The sequence below is a fragment of the Parasteatoda tepidariorum genome, chromosome 9 (assembly GCF_043381705.1).
Source record: "Parasteatoda tepidariorum isolate YZ-2023 chromosome 9, CAS_Ptep_4.0, whole genome shotgun sequence".
NCBI classification, from domain to species: Eukaryota; Metazoa; Arthropoda; class Arachnida; order Araneae; family Theridiidae; genus Parasteatoda; species Parasteatoda tepidariorum.
Genome location: NC_092212.1, coordinates 86,396,371 through 86,419,451, shown reverse-complemented (window position 1 = coordinate 86,419,451; position 23,081 = coordinate 86,396,371). Strand labels below are relative to the sequence as shown.

Genomic DNA, 23,081 nt, shown 5'->3' with positions numbered 1-23,081 from the left:
ACGCTTTTAGCAGTTTCTCTGGGATTAACATAGCACAGAAACGAGTAACCGAAAGTGTATCAAGTAAATAAACAAACTTGATTATTTCAATGGGAAAATGAATATACCCATTAGATCTCCAACAATATTAAAACATTTATTGTTATAAAAATATTTATATTTTCGATAAAGTTGTTATATTTTTTCCTATGTAAACATTTATCGTTATCTTCCTACGTTTGGGACTTTTAATGTTCTGCGGCTGTTTTCATGATACGACCAAAGATCCTGTTTTGTACAACTTGCAAAGTAAATCTATTCTAATGCTAATTCTTTTTCAAAAAAAAAAATTGCTGAATTGTGCTATTTCTTTTTAAACTCATCGATCCATTGAAATATTTAATAATGTCCATGATATTTATAATCCATGACATCAGATTATATAACCTTGTTTCAAAGAGGAGAGCTTCTCTCTCCCCTGATTCTCTTTCTCTCACTAACCAGAGTTAAAATCTGTTTTAAATAATAACCCAACTCTGCTGTAGTTAACCCTTGTAGCCATGGACACCGTCACTGCACTAGACAAACGGGAGTTCATAGACAGGATAGACTATATTTGAACTAAAACAAGCAATCTATCTTTACAAACTAATTTTTACATCAGCATATTAGTCTAAAATTTACGAAAAAATAGCATTTCAAAATGAAGCTTTTTGAAGCATTCAGAAAGACAGCGTATGCATCCCCCCCCTCCCCATTAATTTAATGTTTGTAATTGAACTTCATTCTAAAATCTGTTTTTTATAAATAAGAACTCTTATATTAATAAAAAATCTCTTAAAAAATTCAAATATTTTTATTTATTTGCTTAAGAACTTGTTTGTTTGAAAATGATGTTTATTATTTCACTAATATAGTGATGTGTTATATATTTTGTTTACTCTTTTATCTATCTTCAAAAATTATTAGTTAATAAAAATCTTGGATCTTATTGCCATATTTTCGGTGATACCTTTCAATCTTGAAGTCTGCGTCACAATTTAAGAAAAATTGAATTGTTTTAATGGATTTGAAGAGTGATGTTTATCGACTATATCGACCTTCATTTATCAAAAGGTACCTCTTAATGGAATCAAGGTAACATGTCTTATATACTAGTGATTAAGTATTTAATATTTGTAGTGGTAGTTATGCCACATTCCCAGAATTTTATCTGTGATAGAATTTGATGAACGAGTACCACTAGTTGATTTATGCTGATTTTTTTTAATATCATATTTGCTCCTTATTTTTTTTCTTAATTTTTTTCATATCATTCCGCTCATTTTTTTTTTCTTCAATTTTTGTTTATTGACTAGGAGAATTTCATTTACTTCACCAGATTTTTTTTCTTCATTTTTTTTTATAGCATTTTCCTAATTTTTTTTCTCCCTTCAATATTGTTTATTGGCTGAGAGACTTATTTACTTCACCTGATATATATATTTTTTACTCTGAGCAGTATATTTTTAAGCAAATCAACTGTTTAATGTGGACTATCGATCAATGTTAGCAAATTCTTATCACGTCCGCAGGTCACCATTCTTCAGACAACGAACTTCAATGGAACAAGTGACTTCTTTCATTCATGTTTTTAAAACTACAACTCTTTGAAAGACAAATTTTTGTTTCTTTTCAAAATACCTTTTATTGCATTCTGTCTCTATTAGAAAAGAAAAAACTGAATTACTCGAAATTTTAGTATCATTAACATATGAGTAAATTTTTTGCAATAAAAAAGTTAGAGGCCATTGATTTTTGTGATTTTTCATAAAGTTGCAAAAATTTACCACTCACAAAAAGTTTCTTTACACCTCTCATTTTTGCAATTATTCCCCCCCCCCCTAAAATTNCCCCCCAAATGCACCTTTCATGAAAAGTTTCAATACAACCACTAGTTTTCGTGATTTTTCACAAAATCAAGATCTTTTTTTGCAGAAATTTAAAAGTTAGGGATAAATTTTTTACAACTAAACAAAAAATTGAGCCTTTTCACAAAAACCCTTAAATTATACCACTTGATACCCAAAACTTTTTCACCAAATGATCGGATGTTACCCTTGCAGTTATCCGATCATTTGATTGAAAACTATTCATGGTGCACTATTCTTTATTTTGACTTACAATAAGTCAAATATTTAATGCTTCAATGTTAACTTTTCAAAGTACTATTTTAGTGTAACTGCCTGTTTTTAAAATTTTGCGGTTTTTTATTGAAAATATATTTGTTTCTTATTTGAAATAATGATGCTTTAAGAAGTTAACTTAATTATTAAAATTTTAAGTGAAAAATTTAATTGAAGATTATAAGTTGAGAAGAAGAAAAAAAGAAAACAGTGGCGAAAAGGAGCTAGGGTAGACAACTTTTATGAATTTTCCCTAAGAGCTCACAAATTATTTTAAACGTATCTTGAATTTTTTATTAATAATTAATTAATTTTCTTCATTTTGAATGATAAAAAAGTTAATTTGGGTGTATATTTTTATGATAGTCTTTTTTTATACACACTAGCCCCAATATCATGGATGTAGTGAGGACAAGTCAAAAAGTCAATTATTTTATCTATTGTTATATGTCAAAAAGAAAGTAAAATTAAAATGGGACTATTTTTGATCAAAAAATGTTGTCTTGAGTAAATAATCTTTACATGGTTTATTTTAGTTAATAATGAAGCTTAAAAGATAAATATGAACTAAACTTTGCTCTGCTTGATGAGTGATTTTTTCTTGAATAATAAAGTAATGGAATATATGGATTATCATATTTTATCATTTTTTATTATTATTTAACATAGCTGATTTACAATAAGAGAGTTTAAGCATTACAGTATGTACACTGATTAAAACAATTAACGGGAGAAAGGGCTTATTAAAAAAAAGAGATCTTGCAATGACCGCGTTCGTCAGTGGTGCTGTGATCGTGTTTGTGTATGGTTGCCTCATTTACGTGCCAAAGCTTATAGCGAAAGGACATTTTGAAACATTGTATCTGATCCCGATTCTTGTTTTTTGAATTTCTTTGTTTACCCATCACTAATATGGTCAGGATGAACCAGTTAAGGTGTGATTCTGTAGAACAGTGTTTCCCAAAGTGTGATACGTGTACCGCCAGGGGTACGAGAACAGTTTAGCAGGGGTACGTGTTCTTATGTGAAATATCTTGCAGCAAACGAGAATTTCAAAACATTTTATTTAGAAGCAAAACTAGCCATGAAAATTTACGATTACGTATTGTTCTTTGGCTATTTTTTGAAGAGTTAACAGTTAATACACTGGTTATCATAAATTAAGGAAAAATCACAAAAATAGCGATAACTCTTTCAAAAGTAAGCCAAACCGTGCAAAATTTGCATATGTTGTCCACTAAGAGTAGCTGAGTAAAATTGCAATATGCAAATTAGTGGCGCTGCACTCGGCTTANTATGGATTATCGTATTTTATCATTTTTTATTATTATTTAATGTAGCTGATTTAAAATAAGTGAGTTTAAGCATCACAGTATGTACACTGATTAAAACAATTAGCGGGAGAAAGGGCTTATTAAAAAAAAAAAAATCTTGCAATGACCTCGTTCGTCAATGGTGCAGTGATCGTGTTTGTGTATAGTTGCCTCATTTGCTTGCCAAAGCTTATAGTGCAAAGACATCTTGAAACATTGTATCTGATACCGATTCTTGTTTTTTGAATTTCTTTGTTTACCCATCACTAGTATGGTCAGAATGAACCAGTTAAGGTGTGATTCTGTAGATCAGTGTTTCCCAAAGTGTGATACGCATACCGCCAGGGGTACGAGAACAGTTTAGCAGGGGTACGTGTTCTATGTGAAATATCTTGCAACAAACGAAAATTTCAGAACATTTTATTTAAAAGCAAAACTAGCCATGAAAATCTACGATTACGTATTGTTCTATTGGCTATTTTTTGAAGAGTTAATAGTTAGTGGTGTCAACATCTAGTTGTGATTTTTATGCAATTTTTTTTATCACAGCAAAAACAATATCATCCTTCATCAAACCTTCTCACTGATGCAAATAAACATATTAACAAAACTTGTATTAAAAAAAAAAAGATATTTTTTTAAAAATACATTAATTTTTTTTATTAGTGGTACACAGCATTACGAAAAATTTAGAAAGGGTACACAAAAGTCATAAGTTTGGGAAATACTGCTTTAGATCTGTGGTTCCCAAACTTTTTTGACCCTTGGACCCCTTTTTATAGTCAAAACTTGCCCACGGACCCCCAAGTGAAAAACTGCATATATTGTACGGTATAAAAATTACAAATTTTAAAATAAAAAACAAAAAAACAATTTTGTTGAGGAACAATTTATTGAAATTATATCTTTTGTTTAAAATAAAATAAAAAAATTTATGACTTGGATGAACGTGATGGGATTTTAAGAGTGTATTTATGTCCGGCTCAATGTTTGTGAGCACTAATTTCAAATAATTTATTTATTATTATTTTATTTTTTTTGTGATGAGGTTCATTACGGCACTGAAATTGAGAGAACAATGACCTCTTCCCAAGTTTTGTTTATACAGAAAAAGTTTTGCCACAAAGGCAGTTTTACGGTTTTAGTTTTGATTAAATTTAATTGTTCATCTTGTAGTTTCAAATTAGTTTCGTTAAGTTTGGCAAATGTACTGAAAATACATTCGCTGCAGCTTGTTTTAAGTTAGCCAGAAAACCTCGGTATCTTCCTACCATTGCCGGAGCATCATCAGTAGCTACAGAAATTATATTAGTCAAGGGAATAGCTTTTAATTCTGTCAATAGCGTTTCACCTTTCGTATTGCTTTCCAAACATTTAGCAAATAACAATTCTTGGTAAAATTTTTATTCTTTTACAAATCTTACATAAGCTAAAAGTAAAATCTTCGTTTCCTGGATAAGTGGACTCGTCAAGATGTAAAGAAAATTCTGATATTTTTAAGTACTCACATAAAGAATTTTCTAGGCACTGAGATATTTTGTCAATCCTTCTTTGTACATTATTATTACTCCGTGGAATTCTTTTTACAATGTTTAAAGCTGGTTTATGCAACCCGGTGAGTATTATCTCACTTACAGCTAGTAAAATAAGTCCTTCAATAGTGTGAGGCTTGCAATCCTGTAATATATAGAAACATGCGAAATTATGAGAAACATGCAATCCATCGTCACCTCGCTTAGATGTTGTCCCTATAAGTTGTTGCAGTGACAGCGTTTTCAGATATTTTTCTTTGACTGTTTCAAAAATAGTTAAATCTTTATCTTTTTTGTCACTATGGATTTTTATCAATTGTTCGTTAAGCTTGGAATGTTTCATTGAATCACTTGTTATAGTTTTATTACATAGAACAGTGGTGCGCAAACTTTTTTCGACTGCGACCCCTTTTGTAGAGAGAAAATTTTTGGCGACCCCTAGAGATAAATGTTCACAAATACGATGTATATTTCGAGCATTTCTTTCGTTTCATCGAATAAAAACATCATCATATTTGACTCATATTAATTTTATTTATAATTTTAAGAAAATACTTTTTGTATAACACAAAAATCAGTAAATTGCCCTTTNTCATATTCCATATTAAAGGTACTTTTTCTATTGCAAACCGATACTTCCAATTTGTTTATTTTATACATGTGCTAATTTCTATACTACTATTAATGTCTGATAATTTCTTTTTATGTTGTTTAATACCTTACTATGTGTTGTATATTGTGGGTAAGTTTCATAAAATTCCATGTGTAATTTCTTGAGTTATCGCGATTTTTGTGAATTTTCCTTAATTTATGATAACCAGTGTAGTTAGTGGTGTCAACATCTAGTTGTGATTTTTATGCATTTTTTTTTTTTAATCACAGCAAAAACAATATCATCCTTCTCACTGATGCAAATAAACATATTAGCAAAGCTTGTATAAATAAAATAAAAAAACATATTTTTTTAAAAATGCATTAATTTTTTTTATTAGTGGTACACAGCATTACGAAAAATTAAGAAAGGGTTCACAAAAGTCATAAGTTTGGGAAACACTGATCTAGATCTGCGGTTCCCAAACTTTTTCGACCCATGGACCCCTTTTTATAGTCAAAACTTGCCCACCGACCCCCAAGTGAAAAACTGCATATATTGTGCAGTATAAAAATTGCAAATTTTTTTTTGAAAAAAGCAAAAAAACAATTTTGTTGAAGAACAATTTATTGAAATTATATCTTTTGTTTTAAATAAAATAAAAAAAATTAATGACTTGGATGAACGTGATGGGATTTTAAGAGTGTATTTATGTCCGGCTCAATGTTTGTGAGCACTAATTTCTAATCATTTATTTATTATTATTTATTTTTGTGATGAGGTTCATTACGGCACTGAAATTGAGAGAACAATGACCTCTTCCCAAGTTTTGTTTATACAGAAAAAGTTTTGCAACAAAGGCAGTTTTGCGATTTTAGTTTTGATTAAATTTAATTGTTCATCTTGTAGTTTCAAATTAGTTTCGTTAAGTTTGGCAAATGTACTGAAAATACATTCGCTGCAGCTTGTTTTAAGCTAGCCAGAAAACCTCGGTATCTTCCTACCATTGCCGGAGCATCGTCAGTAGCTACAGAAATTATATTAGTCAAGGGTATAGCTTTTAATTCAGTCAATGGCGTTTCACCTTTCGTATCGCTTTCCAAACATTTAGCAAATGACTATTCTTGGTAAAATTTTTATTCTTTTACAAATCTTACATAAGCTAAAAGTAAAAGCTTCGTTTCCTGGATAAGAGGACTCGTCAAGATGTAAAGAAAATTCTGATATTTTTAAGTACTCACATAAAGAATTTTCTAGGCACTGAGATATTTTGTCAATCCTTCTTTGTACATTATTATTACTCCGTGGAATTCTTTTTACAATGTTTAAAGCTGGTTTGTGCAACCCGGTGACTATTATCTCACTTACAGCTAGTAAAATAAGTCCTTCAATAGTGTGAGGCTTGCAATCATGTAATATATAGAAACATGCGATATTATGAGAAACATGCAATCCATCGTCACCTCGCTTAGATGTTGTCCCTATAAGTTGTTGCAGTGACGGTGTTTTCAGATATTTTTCTTTGACTGTTTGAAAAATAGTTAAATCTTTATCTTTTTTGTCACTATGGATTTTTATCAATTGTTCGTAAAGCTTGGAATGTTTCATTGAATCACTTGTTATAGTTTTATTACATAGAAGACACATAGGTTAAGTACTATTTCCTGGTGAAGAAATAAAGACATACTTCAAATATTCAACACTGTATTTTTCTTCGTTTTTTCTTCGACTCATTCATACTGATATATTTTAAAAAGGGAACAAAAGATATAAGAAAATTTGTAAATCAACTGTTTAATTTGTAACAAACCACTGTTAATAATTATAAGCACCCACCTTTATTTATAGTTCACTTAGGGCGTAAAAATGTCTACTATTTTATTTATCTTAATTTCCATAATAATAAAAACCAATCACAATTTTATTATTTTATATTAAACCTCACGCGGACCCCCTGACGTTGTTCAGAGACCCCTAAATCAGTTTTTATTTTTCACGGACCCCCGGAATGGTACCACGGACCCCTGGGGGTCCATATGGACTAATTTGGGAAACACTGCAGATGATGATGCCCCAAGATGGCAGATAGTTGGGAGACTCAAAGCGGGCCAATCAAAGGATACCTGTCATAAGGATCTTTGAGTTTCGAGAAATGTGGGGTCCTCTCTGTGGAAACAATTCACAGAGACAGGAACAGCGACACAGCTATCTCTAGACTTGTATAATGAAAGAGAAAAATCTCCTTGAACCACAAAAAGGACCGCTTAGCATGGTACTGAGAGCAGCTGTCTTGGGCTGATGTCGTTTGGATAGCAACTCGAGGCATATTCTCATCTGGAATCTGGCCGTATATATCGGCCCTCGAGCATTGTTGCAGGTCCACTACGGTCGTGGGGGTTTCGGAGGCATCATGAGATAGGGATAAACAGGCTTCTTATGTTCGATAGAGATATTCTGACAGGTCAGTGGTACAATGAAGATATCCTTGAACTCTATGTGGGACTATTACGCGGAGCATATGGACTAATAACTGCCCACATATGGCTCGGTTGGGGGACAAATACCTCCAATTGGAGGATATACAGCGATTAGAGTGGCCTGTGATGTCCCCTGACCTTAATATCATGAAACACATATGAGACGTTCAATTGCAGCTCGAAGACTAGCTTCAGCGACCATTGATAAGCTCAAAAGTGGGGACTGATAAGGAACCTACCTGGTAAACAGTATGAAATGCCAATGTGAGAGTTGTGTAAGTGTTAGAGGTGATCATACATCCTATTAGACTTTGTTTTTCTCTGACTGACAGTCAGCTACTGTGCTAGGCAAATGACCAGTTTTCTTACTTAGGGTACAGGTTGTGACCATTTGTGTTTTTCCATATATTGGGCCTTATATCAGAGGATTTAGCCAGGTTTGGTTTTATTTGCTTCAACAGATTTTTATTACAAAAAAATCCCCTTTTTATTGTTTTTGCCAGTGTAGTTTAAACAAATATATAAGACCTGATAATAGTGTAGTGAAGATTTTAGGCATTAATTAACAAAGTCACACTAACTTTGCTTACCTTAATTTTTATTATATAACCACTTTAAATATTTTAAAAATCTGCAATTCTTTGGGTTTATAAAAATCAATTTATAACTGAAATATATTCCAATTCTGCAGAAAAGAAGAAAAAAACTTTTATTGACAAGTCACTTTTAGAAGTATAATTTTTCATAATTATTTAACCGAAAAAATATTTTCTTAAAATTAAATAATTAAATTGAAATTAGTTTATTTTATAAAGTAGTTTGGCAAATTAATATTGAAAGTCAGCTGAGAGGCATTCATAGAATTTCAGATGTTTGCATTTCACAACAGGTATAGAGCATTGAAATTGGCTGCGGTCAGTGTGCAGGTGGGTGACCACCTGGATTAGTTTGCGTAGGGACTGAGGGTGTGCGGTATGGGTCCTTGTTAAACTGTTTTGCCGTAAAGTGCTCGACGTCGCGTGCTGGTCATCGCGCTACCGAAGCGGGGTGCCATCCCCTCTGCAGAGGATAAAAATTGTGATGGCATGTCTTCGGATCATCCTCGGGGATGTATCCCAGATCGTCGCTAATAGCCCGTTGTGCTGCTCTAGTGCGACGTAACTACAACAACAGAGCGTTAAAAAATTCCATATGTATAATCTATATTTTGAACTTTCTTAAGAAAAACTCTGAAAATCTCAAGAAATAATTGAGTTTCAGAATTATACCGTTGGAAAAATAGTGTGAAGAATATTTTACAAGTAATGAATTAACTCACATCTTTATCATCGTAAGCTTACTCAGGATGTTATCAGTTGGTAATAACGAATGGGTGACAAACACCAATCATTTGTTATTACCTCTGTTATTGTACTATTTAGTAAAAGATGTATGCAAACTTTACCTTAACCAGACTAGTTCAAAATGATAATTCACAAAAGAAAATTCTGCTAACTTGAATTTATTTCCTCTTTTGAATTTTTCCAGGAACTGGGGTAATAATATTGACAGCCACTTCGTGACCACACTAGTCGCCAGGTGTGTCATCATTCATTGATTAAAGAAAGGCAGATTAAAATATGTACCTCATTCATAACATATTGTTAGAAATGATGAATAAAAATAGGTGCAATTGAAGCAAAAATTAAAAAGTTACTTTTCCATCGATTTTTAATTCACTACTAAAAAATATGGCTCTTTGTCTTGCAACTACTTATGATAGTGTAACACAGTTTTGCTAGTCTGAGGTCATAATTTAAATGATTTTTAGTCTACACCTGACACTCTCCGTAATATTTGTCAGATTTTCAGTTGTTTTTATAAGAAATATTATTCGTATTTATTTATAAGAGTTTATGAGTAATAATAATTAATACCAGAAAGCTTGTGACGGAATTTTTTTTTTTTTTAGTGCCACTAAAATGTTTGTACTAAAAACCTTTTTTCAATGAAGCAGAAATAGTGCAGTTTCAAACCTTTCATACTAAAAGGATTAAAAATTATTTTTTAAAGCTTTTTTTTTGTAAAGTAGTGTCACTTAGGTCCATCATGACGTTTTAGGTGACGTCACAGTAGCGATAACAAATTACATTGCTCATTAAAATTTCGTGACAAGGTGGATATTTGCTGAGTATACAAGACTTTGCGAAAAGAAACCTTGTAATGACCTAGATTTAATATTATTTTCACCTTGAGACTAGCTTTAGCAAAGATTTTTTTTTTCACGCTTGAAAACCCAAAGTCAACCTCGCTTTAAGGTTTTTTTATTAGGGTAATGTGAGTAGAATAGAGCAGACTGTCACAGATCTCGTTTTAAGGTTAGAAGGTTTACACGTAAACCTCATTACAAACCCTTTTAGGTTTACATTAAAAAGTTTTTGCTTACTGAAAATAAGCTTTATTTTGCTATCTGGGATGTGTGTGTTTTTTAAGTCACTACCAATCATTATTTTCAATCTACTTTTGAATGAGGTTTGCTCTAGAGATTGCTTTTCAAACGAAGAGAGATATGTTTCTTGATCCTTGAAAATGTTATTATTTTTTCTTTCATTTCAGGTCTTTGGACATTCTAAGAAGTGATGTTTGGGCGGCTCCGATGTCGGTATTTCTTTCTATCCAGGCGCTACCTATTTGTAACTGCATTTGTAGTTGTGATTTTTCTTTTGTATCAGTTCATGTCAGTGAAGCAATTGAGTTATGAACTTTCTAAGAGAAAACCCAGGCTTCAAAAAAATTTTAGAAGTTATGAAAAAGCAGAAGCTCCCATCCAGAGAGAAATAATCCCCATTGAAGAAAAACAGACTGCTGCAATTCAAGCTAAAAGAGTAAAATTTGTGCGAGGTGTTTTGCCAGAAAAACAGAAATTCTATCAGCCTTCCAATAAGAATACTTTTGTGTGCTTAAATAGCAGAGAGGAAATCAGTTTCTCTTTTGTGAACGATAACTTTTGTGACTGCTCAGATTTTAGTGATGAGCCTAGTACATCAGCATGTAACTATGGAAGGTATGTATCGCTCAAGATGATCTAAAATTTCATACATTTAAAGATTTCTTAGCTTAATAATCATAAACAGCTGCGATAGCTCAGGGGATAGAGCGTTCGCCTTCCAATGCGGCGAACCGGATTCGAATCCCAGTCGATACGAATTCCGCATCCGGCTTGCATCGACCACAGTGCTGACGTGAAATATCCTCAGTGGTAGGTGGATCAGGGGTTAGAGTCCCCTTGTTAACCGTAGGAGGTTTTCCTCTCCATGTAACGCAAATGCGGGTTAGTTCCATCAAAAAGTTCTCCACGAAGGCAAATTTCTCCCAATACTCGATCCAGGAGTTACCTTGTCTTCTGGATTGGGTTCAAAATGACAAGGCTACGGAGTTGAACATTAGTTGTCGTAAACCCATAAAATTGGGTCGGCTGTTCAACGACGATTATAAAATGAAATGAAATAAAATCATAAATCTTTTCAACATTAAATCAATATTTAAATCATATGGCATCACTTAACGATTAGTTAAAATTTTATAGTATCACTTCATGATTTTTGGTCTATTTATTTCTCAATTTAGTATAAAAAGTATAATACAGCTTGTAACGTCATTTTAAACTTATTTGGGATTTTTTTTAATCGTAAAACTTATTTGTGCTAAATATAGTAAACAAATGTGTTAATTGTTTCATTTCTTCATTCTTATTTGGTGTGTTTGCATCACTGTCAATTTTTTTAGTTTTTCGATTTAAAAAATTTTCTTACAATGTGCAGCCATATTCCTATCAGAATTAAAGAACATTATTTTGGCATCATATATATACAGGATCTTTTCCTAAAAATAAAAGCTGATTGAAAAAAAAACATATGCCGCGTATGGATAGTAAAAAAAATTTTTTTACAAACTTGAATTGATGTTTTAATGCCTTTTATACTCAAGGGTTCAAATAGATGTTTTTTTTTTTTATCCTATCTGATTAAAAACTTAATAAAATGTAATGTATAGCAAAATGGTTTTTGAAGAAGGAAAGAATGTATGTGAAGATTCATTATCAAATGTCTTCAAAGAGTAAATTAATTGTAATTTATTATAATATCAAAAAATATTTTACGCCAACTGCTCTGAATATTAGCATAAAAATGTAAAAAGAATTTTTACATTTTGTTTTTATTATTTAATGAAACCAATAAATGTTATTGCAAAAAAAAAAAGTACATACATATTTAGGCATTGTGCATTTTAATTCAAATTCCTCCTCCCTAAAAAAATAGTAAAATAATGCCCATTCTCTAATTTTTATTAGAAAAATTATGAATTGCAAACTGTCATTTCAACTGTAAACCTCGCTTTAACTATTTTAAATGGAGTAAAATAATGTTAGAATAATTAGTATAATGTGTTTCTTATTTGAATAGTAAATGTGATAAAAAAAAAATTGTGAAGCACATTTGTGTACTTTAATTCCATAACCTTTGAAAAAATTTAAAAATTTGAAGTTCCAATACAATAATGTTGATATTCTTATAGCATTAACATCTATGCTAATGTTAATACTACGGAAATGTTTGAAGCTCTAAAACTGATTTTGAATTGCAGAAATTTAGGTTTGATATCCACCAGCATTTTAAATTTTCTATCGTTAAACTTCACCATTTATACACTAATTGACAGTTAGATAAACAAATAAGCACATTCATAGCTGCAAACTCCACTGGATTTTCCAATAGACTACTAGATTTTACCAGTTTCTCCTTTACTGGTTTAATAAAAGTTCTCCTGGTTTTTGAACATTTTAGAAAATTCCCTAAAATTGAGTAAGTTTTTTTAAAAAAAAAAATCCCTATTGAAATAGAATTTTTGTGCAGATTATTGCTTGCTTAAATATTTAAGTAAGTGCCACTAAAGATAAGGAAGCGAGCCTCATTTATCTCTATCTTCAATGAGTCCCGCAGTGACACGGATCCCAGCAGATCACCGAAGTCAAGCATCACTGGCTGCGGTCAGTGTGCGGGTGGGTGACCACTTGGATCACTCTGCATAGGGGCCGAGGGTGTGTAGCATTGGTCCTCGTTTAACTGTTCTACCGTAAAGTGCTCGACCTCGCGTGCAGGTCATCGGGCTACTGAAGCAGGGGTGCCATCCCCTCTGCATAGGATCAAAATTGTGATAGCATGCCTTTGGATCATCCTCAGGGATGCTTCCCAGACCGTCGCCAATAGCTCATTGTGCAGCCCTAGTGCCACGTAAATGAACTACTACTATCTTTGATGAATTAAATGCCTATTAAATTTCAGAATTATGAATAAACATAATACATAACATTTCAAGATCATTTCATGCGAAATCATTACTGGAAAACATTGCAGTTTTCCTATTTTGATGACTACAAAAATCCCTAAAATAAAATGTATAAAATATTGAGTATATTTTGTAACAATTATCGTGAAATTTATATTGTTTTTTAAAATCTACCGGATTATTTCCTATCCGTGTTGGCAGCTATGCACATAATTTTTTTAGATGTAGTCAATGAGGATGCGTTTTTTTTAAATTATTAAAATGCAATGTAGAATTTGACTAAAAATAAATGTTTAAGTTGAAAAAAAAACATTCCTATTTAAAAAAAAAAATAAATTTCTTCATGTTCCTTCAATAAAAAGAACTGATTTCATATATACCAAACTGACGAGAATATTCTTTTTAGATTTTATTGCAATCACCAATCCAATCGTCTGTCATCTGTAGTATCTTATAAAGTAAACGATGGAGTGTGTGATTGTTGTGATGGCAGTGACGAATGGGAGCAGAATTTCATTCCTCCACACGTGACTCTGCAAAGTAATTCTTGAAAATTATATTTGTTTTCCTCCTTTCTTGTAATGAGTTGAAATTGCATTTTCTTTTTGTAAATAGTTTCTCAATATTTATTTTTTGATTAAAGCAATTTATTTAAATAATTTTACTTTTAAAATTATACATGTGTGTACAGTACTCACAATGGACTCTTGGTACATTACCACTCAATTTGACTTGATCCCTCATAAAATAATGATCACTAGTTGCTGGTGTGGGAGGACCAATAACTTAGTGAAATCTTTCAAAAAAAATAAGCACTTTTTAAGCACTCAAAAAGTATTTTTAAGCACTATATACATTAACAAAATGCAAAATAATTTTGAAAGACTTGACATGATCATGATAAAATAACTAGCTTCTGACAACGTACTATTTTTCTTGATTATATTAGCCACCATAAAAAGGGGGTGGAAAATGAAGCCTGAAATTGGGAATATCTTGCAAAATGCAGCAGGGTTGCACATGAGAGTGCAATAATCTCATTGATCCCAGCTCAGTAGAACCTTAAGCGAATTGGCGCTTTCATATGCTATGGTCCTACGGTGCGCCAAAATAGCCAGTGGCTGAATGAATTCTGGAAACGTTGAATAGAACAATTGGAAAAGCACGCTTTCGGATAATACGTGTCGAAAATAGACATGGCAAAGTAATCTCATTTTTGAAAAGGAAAAATTTAGCACTTTTTAAAAGCACTTGATGAAAAAAGCACCTTTAAGGGCTTTTAAAAATCGAAAATAAGCACCTTTAAGCATTTTTCAAAAACGCTATGCACCATGCAACTAGTGATTACATGCTCAAGATATGACACATTGAATCCTTCCTCATTGTGTTGATGTTTAAATAAAATGTACCTTTTGAGAATTTTTTTATTCTTTTTCAAATAATGTATGCATTTCATTTTGTATTTTTTAGAATTTTTATACATTTATTACAATTGTGATTTTCTATTCCAGGAAGTCATCAAAAGGGATTGTTCCAAGCACCTTGTCCCGATCATTGCTTATCTTAAAGTTTTTTAATGGATTGCAATGTTTTTTGTTCCTTGTTACTATAAATATTATCTGTTTTGTTAACCTATTGAAAGAATTTTTTGTTTATGCTGTGTTCTTTCTCATGACTGCAGAAGATCTTCATAGCTTTGCATTATAGGGCAAAATTAGGAAATTTCTCTACTGCCCAGTTGTAGTATTTTTGACAGTGGAAAAAGTGGCCCTATGTTATATAAAGTGGTCACTTAATAAAACATGGGGCCACTTTTAAACGATTAAAAAAAAAATACTGTTATAAATAATATAAGGCATTTCTTATGAAGCATTTCTAAAAATTTGTTAAACATTATAGTGATAATTTCTATAATGAAAAATTCTTAAGAAACAAGCGTGGAAAAAAGTAAATTTCAGATTATAAAATATTCATAATACCACGAATATTAATAATGATAATAAAATGCACACGGTCTGTATTTTCGAAGAAAAAAATGAATGGCGACTGGTGTATAATTTTTTAATCGCCACTTGTTATATTTTGTTGCCCTGTGGCTTGTAGCGTATAATTTTACCCTGTACTTTGCATCGTATGGAATTTTGTGTTTTATACACTATATGGCCAAAAGTATCCGGACACCTGGTTGTTAGGGTGGTGGAAGCATAAAGGTATGGGGGTGTTTCTCGTGATTTGGTCTGGGTATGCTGGTTTTTGTGGTTGGAAACATAAACTCTGAGATGTAATTGAACAATGCTGCACCCCCTACTATACAACAATATTTCGGGCCTATTCCTCTTCCATCCACACATCAAGGCTTGCACAGATGTGGTTTAATGAAATGGGTGTTCAAATACTGGACTGGCTTTCTCCGATCTTAATCCCATAGAACCACCTTTGCATATCTGCCAAGTCTCCTTTTTTTAAACAAAGACTCCTGTATTTTACAATTATCTCCTATTTACCCATATATCCTGAAATATCTCCGTATTTATTGAAGAAATTTATTTAAAAAAATTTTAGTGATAAAATATCCGCTGATGGCAAAAATACTTCTCTTATTCCTCAACAGATAGTACTATTGCCAGTACTGCAGTATGTTGAGTGTTAATAGTTTAAGTAAAAATGTCCTAAGTAGTAGACGACCCTGTAGCAAAAATTTTTCAAGCTACCAGCGACTAAACTCCTGTGCACTAATATATCTTTCTGCAAGATACTTTTAATAATAACAAACATATATGTTACTCATTTAAAATAACAAAAGTTATATGTTTCCAAAAAAAATTATAGTTTTTTTTAATTGAACGTGTAATAATTTTTTATTCTAATATTATGGGTGCATTCTCTCGCATTTTTTTTGGGGGGGGGGACGCAGTAATTATTTCCTTCGTCACATTTTGCAAATAATAATCAGAAGAAAAAAATTTAAATCGTGAAGTCTGTCGCCGAAAAAAAAAGATTGATGACGAAATCACGCGAAACAGGCTTAGTTGTAATAAATAATATCGGATTTAAAATCTACAGAGAAATTAATAGCAATAACTTCTAAAAAATTCGATAGAATCATTCCCATAAAAAGTAAATACTCAAATGCATGATTCGAATTTTCCATAGTGTTAAAAATATATTGAGATATTTAAAAATCCCGTGAAAATCAATATCAATAACTGCCGGAAATACAATCGAAACATTACATCGCTTTACGATACTATCGTCAATTGAGAGCGTTCGAAAGTGATCATCTAAATGTATGATTAAAATATTACGTGTTAATTTCTATGCAAAAGAAAAGTCTTCCTGCAAGAACTCTGTAACGTTCTTTGTCGATGTCGTCATGCGGCTACGATTCAGCCACGGGGCTCACTGCAAGCTGTGATGGAAGTCCTATTCAAAAACAGGTGTAAAGTCAGAATGCTGTCATCGATATAAAAGCGGCGAACAACATCATACTAATATTTGCCTCTGAATCCATACCACTCAGTATCCCCATACTTTTGGCAAGATAGTGTAGATTCTAACATATCAACTCACATGGCAATATATATATCTGGATCAGAATAATATTTATGATTTTAAAATAATTGAATACAAATACTTAAAATCCCAAAATATATTCACTCAAATATTGAAAAAAAAATTCAAATTGTTCTGAGCAATAGAAATAAAATCAATAATAACAAATTTATCAATTTTGGTGTGTTTAAAGGGTTGATTAAAAGGGTTGATGAAAAATTGTGATTTATAGAAGTGCATTGTATAGAATATTTTACTGCTGTGCCTTATATTTTATAAAAGCGAGATAGTTACGAACGGTCCTTGAAAGTGCACATTATGGTGTAATGAAAGAAAAATTGATTTAACCTAAGGAAAAGTTCAAAAAAAAAATTATAAAATACAATGAAATCAGTCAAATAATATGCAATAAATCAAATTATATACATTTCCAGATTGCTAATACTTCCTCTGTTTGTGACTTAATAGAAATTTAATCCATTGCGTAGCATCACTTCAAAAAAAATTTAAGAATAAAAATATGTATAAAAAAAATTGAAATATTACCAAAATTCAAAAATAACATATTGTACTGAAGCAAGTAATAGGTTAGGGAAACAAAGAAGCAGAATTCTTTCATGTCCCAAGATATATTATTGAACATTCAAAAGGAACTTACACATTAGGTGTAAGTTCATAGGGAGAACACCTCCGTTAAATAGTCATGACCCGTTCATATTTTTAAGTTGGAAACGGCTTTTTTATGTTCTTTGTCATGCTATTTTTTTGCTTTTGGATTTCAGAGATTTCTCTTTAATTTTGGGTAAAATGTCTCATATTTCTCTGATATTTAACAAACTGATGGAGCACATTAAAAATTTCCCTATTCAAGAAAAATTTTAAACTCCTGTATCTATTCTGTTAGTTCATGTTTCTATCCTGTACACGATTTACCAAACCATCATCGTTTCAAGTTCCGATCTCTTGTTTGGCAATTTCTTTTTAGGTGTGGATTAGATTCTTGGCTTTGCAGCAATGAAGGGTAGAGGTTTTTTCTTCTTAAAAGACAATTTTTTTTCTCTTCCAAAAGAGGGGGGGGGAACTTGATTTATTGTTGTTTGTTGTATAAATTGTAAATCAATATTTTCACCTTTCCAATTATTTTTATTATTCATTTTATTTGATGGTACATTAAGAATATCAAGGTTTTATAAATAACTATATAAAAACAGTATTTTTTTGTATTGCACAACAATAAAATTTATTCAGGAATTGAAAAGATATATAACTGAGTAATTAAGTTCTGAAAATTAAAATGTTCCTAAACAATAGCTTACTAATTAATGAAGCATATAAACAATTTTCTACTTCAATTAAAAAGTCTCAATCAGTACCAGTTAAATGCATACAAGGCAGTGGCACTTGACCTTGAAAAACATTGATAAAAGGCATGCCGGGCAATGACACTTAAGTAGACCTAGTATATATTTCGGACATCTACCAAAGCGACTCTACGATTGTCGACATTCTACAGTGGAAGTCGACAACCACCCATTTTGGTCAGTCACGGTAACATTTTCATCAAAATATGAGCGTCTCATGTTTCCCAAAAAACACCACTTGAAAAATGTATACAATAATTTAAAAGGAATGTTATTAAGTGCTCAAATGCCAGGAAGCGCTATCATAAGGGTAAACAGTTTTCATATTATTTATAGCTTTTTACTGAGCATTATTCGTTTGAAACTTGTTTCACACCAATATATGGACTTTATATTTTCAAAATTTATGTTTTATTATTTTTTTGAGCTGTGTTGTTGGTCTGAGACTTGATTCATTTTTAAATCTGAGTTATATATTTTCCAAAAATATTTATATATGTATGAAAAATTGATAAACAAATTTAAACCAAAAAAAACTATTTAGTCCATAACTCACTAAGTAGCTGAAGATTCAGGACCAGATTTACCATTAAGCAAACTAAGCATGTGCGTAGGGCACCTGAGAGAATTGTTGCACCACAAAGCACCAATGAGAAAGAAGAAAAAAAATTTCCATAAATATTTTTTTACACATTTTAATTTGATCATAAGTTCTTACACACGTTCATGGTATAAAGTAAATTGATATTACGTTATTTAAATCCCACAAAAACAAAAGTTGTGTGTTATCCCATCACAGAATCCAAGAAAACCTTGTGACGGAATTTTCTTTTTATTGTCACAAAAATGTTTGCACTAAAAACATTTTATCAACTAAACAAAAATATTGCATTTTCAAACCTTTCATCCTAAGGATAAAAAATAATTTTTAAAGTTTTTTAAGAAATATGGTTACTTTGGTTAATAAGTATTTTGGGTCATCCTACACCTATAACATATATGTTATCTCTTTCTAGATTTTAAAAGTCAAATAAATGTGCAAAAATACTTTTTAGTGAGCATTGCAGTAAATTTTTATAACTTAGTTGTGTTTATGACTAATTTTTATAACTTGTTAGTCGTGTGAATTAATCTTAATAGTTTTCAGGTGAATAAGTAAAACCAATCAGAGGTCTACCCACAAACTAAGTACATTGATTGTTTGGTCACATTTATCCTATAAAATTTAATGTAAAATAATGTGCGTGCAAAGATGTCTCACATAAAGTTATATCTCCCTGTCATAACTATTAAGTTGTAGTTGCCAGAAATGTTTTAATTCAAACTTTTAAAATAAGTTGAAATTTTTACTTGAAAGTTTAAAATGACACAGGTTAGTCAATAACTTGCTTATTTTGGTACTTTTCAAAAAAAAATTTCTTTACTGAAAGTTAGATTTAGTAGTATAAGTAAAAAAAAACTTTATATAAAACAGACATTAATAAGTGTTTCAGAAATTCTAAAGTTTGTTTTATAATAAATAAATATTTATATTACATATAGATGAAAAGAATACATTCAATTAAAAAATAATGTCATTAAGAAATAGAAACCTTGAAACAAAAAAATAATGAAACAATAAGAAATGTAAGTTGTTGTTTTTTTAATTTAAAACAGAACTAAAATTTAATTTAAAAGTTTACCAATAGAATATAAAATCTTCATATTGATAAAAAAGTATTATGTCATAATAAATACTACAATGTTTATTTCATGTGATGTCAAGAATTTATTTCAGTTAAAATTTATGAAAGGAATTTAAATATTAACCTAAAAGCTCAAGACATTGAAAGCTGTAACAAAACAGGCTAATCAACGGCCTTTGCCATCGAGTTTTATTTACAAATCTTTCACACAAACTAAACCTTTATACAGTATCATCTGTTACTAAACTAAGACATTGATTTGCATGCGTGCTGAAGGGGCTGCAGATCAGGACAGATCATCACTACTATGTGGTGGTTGTCAGAAATGATTCAATATAGAAACGAAATACAAATTTCAACCTAGGCTCAAGACATCGAAAGCCTAGTTTTAACAACATAGGTCAGTCAACGGCTAGTTCAGTAGAGCTTATATTTGAAATCACTTTAATCAAACTCATATTACATATAGCACAGCAAAAAACTAATAGAATAATTTGTAATTAAGATAGGATGATATTCCTCATTGAGCCACGGTGGCTCAGAGGATAGAGCGTTCTCCTTCCAATGAGGCGAACCGGGTTCGAATCCCAGTCGATGCGAATTCCTCATCTGGCTTGCACCGACCACAGTACTGATGTGAAATATCCTCAGTGGTAGACGGATCATGGGTTAGAGTCCTGAAATAATGCATCTAAAACAACAAAAGTTGGCTTGCTAAAATGTTTAAAGATTTTTAGAATTAATGTTGTTGTAGTTCATTTACGTCACACTAGAGCTGCACAATTGGCATCCCTGAGGATGATCCGAAGAAATGCCATCACAATTTTGATCCTCTACAGAGGGGATGGCACCCCTGCTTGGGTGGACCGACGGCCTGCAAGCAAAGAAGTCGAGCACTTTACGGTAAAACAGTTTAACGAGGGCCCATACCACACACTCTCGGTCCCTACAACTGAACTCGGACTGAAACAAGTGGTCACCCACCCGCATACTGACAGCAGCCAGTGACTTTTGACTCCGGTGATCTGCTGGGAACCGTGGCTTAACGATCAGTTCACTGCGGGACAGAATTAATAATTAACGCTTTTAATCTTAAACAACGTCTAAATTACATTTTTTCTTAAAAACTTTATTAAGAAAAGTTATTTTCCTTAACAAAGCAGTGCGAATATTAAGCAAATGTTTTTAAAAACAAATAAATATTTTAAAGAAATATAAACAAAATATAAGAATTATTGAATAAAATAAATTATATTTAAGTTAGATTTTTGGTCATCCTACCTAATGTACATGTTACCTCTTTCTAGACCTTAAAACCCCAAAAAGTCAAATAAATGTGAAAAAATTTTACAATCTAGTTATGCTTATAACTATTTTTATTACTTATTGGTAGTGTGAATAATAATAGTTTTCTAGTGGATTCCACAAATAAGGGACTACCAATAAACTAGGTACTTTGATTGTTTGTTTACATTTATACTTTTCTTTCACATTTCCGACTATCTATTTCTTCTAAAACACAGTCATCAAAATTAAGAAAATGTAAGTCTCTATTGATACGATTATATAGTTGACGTGACTCAGCAGCCGCCGATAATGGGACACGGGCGCGTGACGTTGGTTTTGATTACAATAAATTGAGTGGCAAGCTCACTGATGGAAGTCTACGAAATTTTGATGTCTTTTTGAAAGATCGGTCAGCCAAGCAACAACCGCCAATTAAACAATATCTTCAGTTTTTTTAAATATTAACGAACGATTTTCATGTAGAGTATAGTTTTAACAAATTATTAAGCAAGTTTTAGCTAAAAATTGGGTAATAATTTAATACTTGCGCTTCAAAAAGAAGACAACCAATACCAACGCTTGTGACCAACGACGTCAGCACTAGCTTATCTTTATCCGCAGTATGAAGTATTAAAGTTGAGCAAACTCGAAATGTTAATTACCGTTAAGTTAAAGAAGCACAGAGCCGTATTGTATTGTTAACATATAATTCGTTTTAGTCTACTTCATTTACTTAACTTAGATTTACTATTTGTTCATGTATTTATTTATTGTAACCATGACATATTTTTATTTTGTGTACCTCGCAAATTCAATGCAGTCTCGCAGTGGACTGATCATTAAGACGCAGTTCCCAGCAGATCACCGAAGTCAAGCATCACTGTCTGCGGGAGGGTGACCATTTCATATTTATGGAAGATTTTCAAACGTTTAATAAAAAATTTTATAAGTTTTTTAAAAATATATCACACTATTAAATTCAATGAAATTTCAGAAGCCAGCTGTGTTTAAAATATTGGTATCCAAAAGGTTTTCTGAAAATTCCTAGAGATCCGTAGAACGGTAACAAGAGACCAGAAAGATAGAAGTTTTTCAAAATTTTTTTGATTGACGATATATTTAAAAAAGATTCCTAACTATTTACATGTTACGGGTGTTTATAGGAATTTACTCATGGAATTTTATTACATGAAATGAAGCAAAATTAAAAATAAAAAAAATTATTTCAACAAGGCGACATTTTACCCCACTACTCTTGAAATTTTATTTGTAAAATGTCATAAAATTAAAAAGAAAAAATAATTATTTAAAAAAATTGGCGTTTTACTTGGTTTTCCCTCCAATAACTTCCAAACCACAACCAGCACCTTACTCTCTCCAAACTTCTACATCACAACCGGCACATCCGTATCCACTCTACACAACCAACCTCCACTCCAAAACCAGTACATACCTTCACACCACCACCAACATGTGGACTTTCAATCACGACACATTTCACTATCACGTTCTACGTACACAAGCCAACTATTTTATGGCCACCAGAATCGAACGCACTACCTCGAGCTCTCCAACCAACAGCGTGAGATACACGCCTTAACCAACTGCGCTACCGAAGCGAAAACAGTCTTTGTAGTGCAGTCTATCTCTTTTATTTTAATACATATTTAAGAAAAATTGCACACCATTTGCAAGTTAATTTAATTTACATTTAAGTAAAGGTTCAGAGTCCCCAAAGAACATTGTTCAAACTTAAAGCTTGAATATAATTTTGATAACACCGAAATTCTTTTAATATCCCATCAACTCATCT

At 31.5% G+C, this 23,081-nt stretch overlaps 1 protein-coding gene and 1 long non-coding RNA gene across 3 annotated transcripts; one reads left to right on the top strand and one right to left on the bottom strand.

Annotated features, from left to right (window-relative positions):
- The first annotated feature begins 31 nt into the window (after positions 1 to 31).
- Positions 32 to 15,014, top strand: LOC107437125 (uncharacterized). 2 transcript variants are annotated; one of them, XM_016049024.3, is made up of 4 exons: positions 32 to 288; positions 10,654 to 11,101; positions 13,790 to 13,923; positions 14,895 to 15,014. In XM_016049024.3, exons 2-4 carry the CDS (start codon positions 10,677 to 10,679, stop codon positions 14,948 to 14,950), a joined length of 615 nt encoding a protein of 204 aa, XP_015904510.1. In that variant the 5' UTR covers positions 32 to 288; positions 10,654 to 10,676; the 3' UTR covers positions 14,951 to 15,014. The 2 variants fall into 2 exon arrangements, with proteins under 2 accessions (XP_015904510.1, XP_071041717.1); XM_071185616.1 differs by lacking the exon at positions 32 to 288 and adding an exon at positions 1,099 to 1,116.
- A 3,961-nt stretch (positions 15,015 to 18,975) lies between these two features.
- Positions 18,976 to 22,503, bottom strand: LOC139426496 (uncharacterized). Its single transcript, XR_011637775.1, has 2 exons — positions 21,263 to 22,503; positions 18,976 to 21,038 (listed from the first exon to the last, which is right to left on the bottom strand). It is a non-coding gene; the product is annotated as an uncharacterized lncRNA (long non-coding RNA).
- Positions 22,504 to 23,081: the final 578 nt, after the last annotated feature.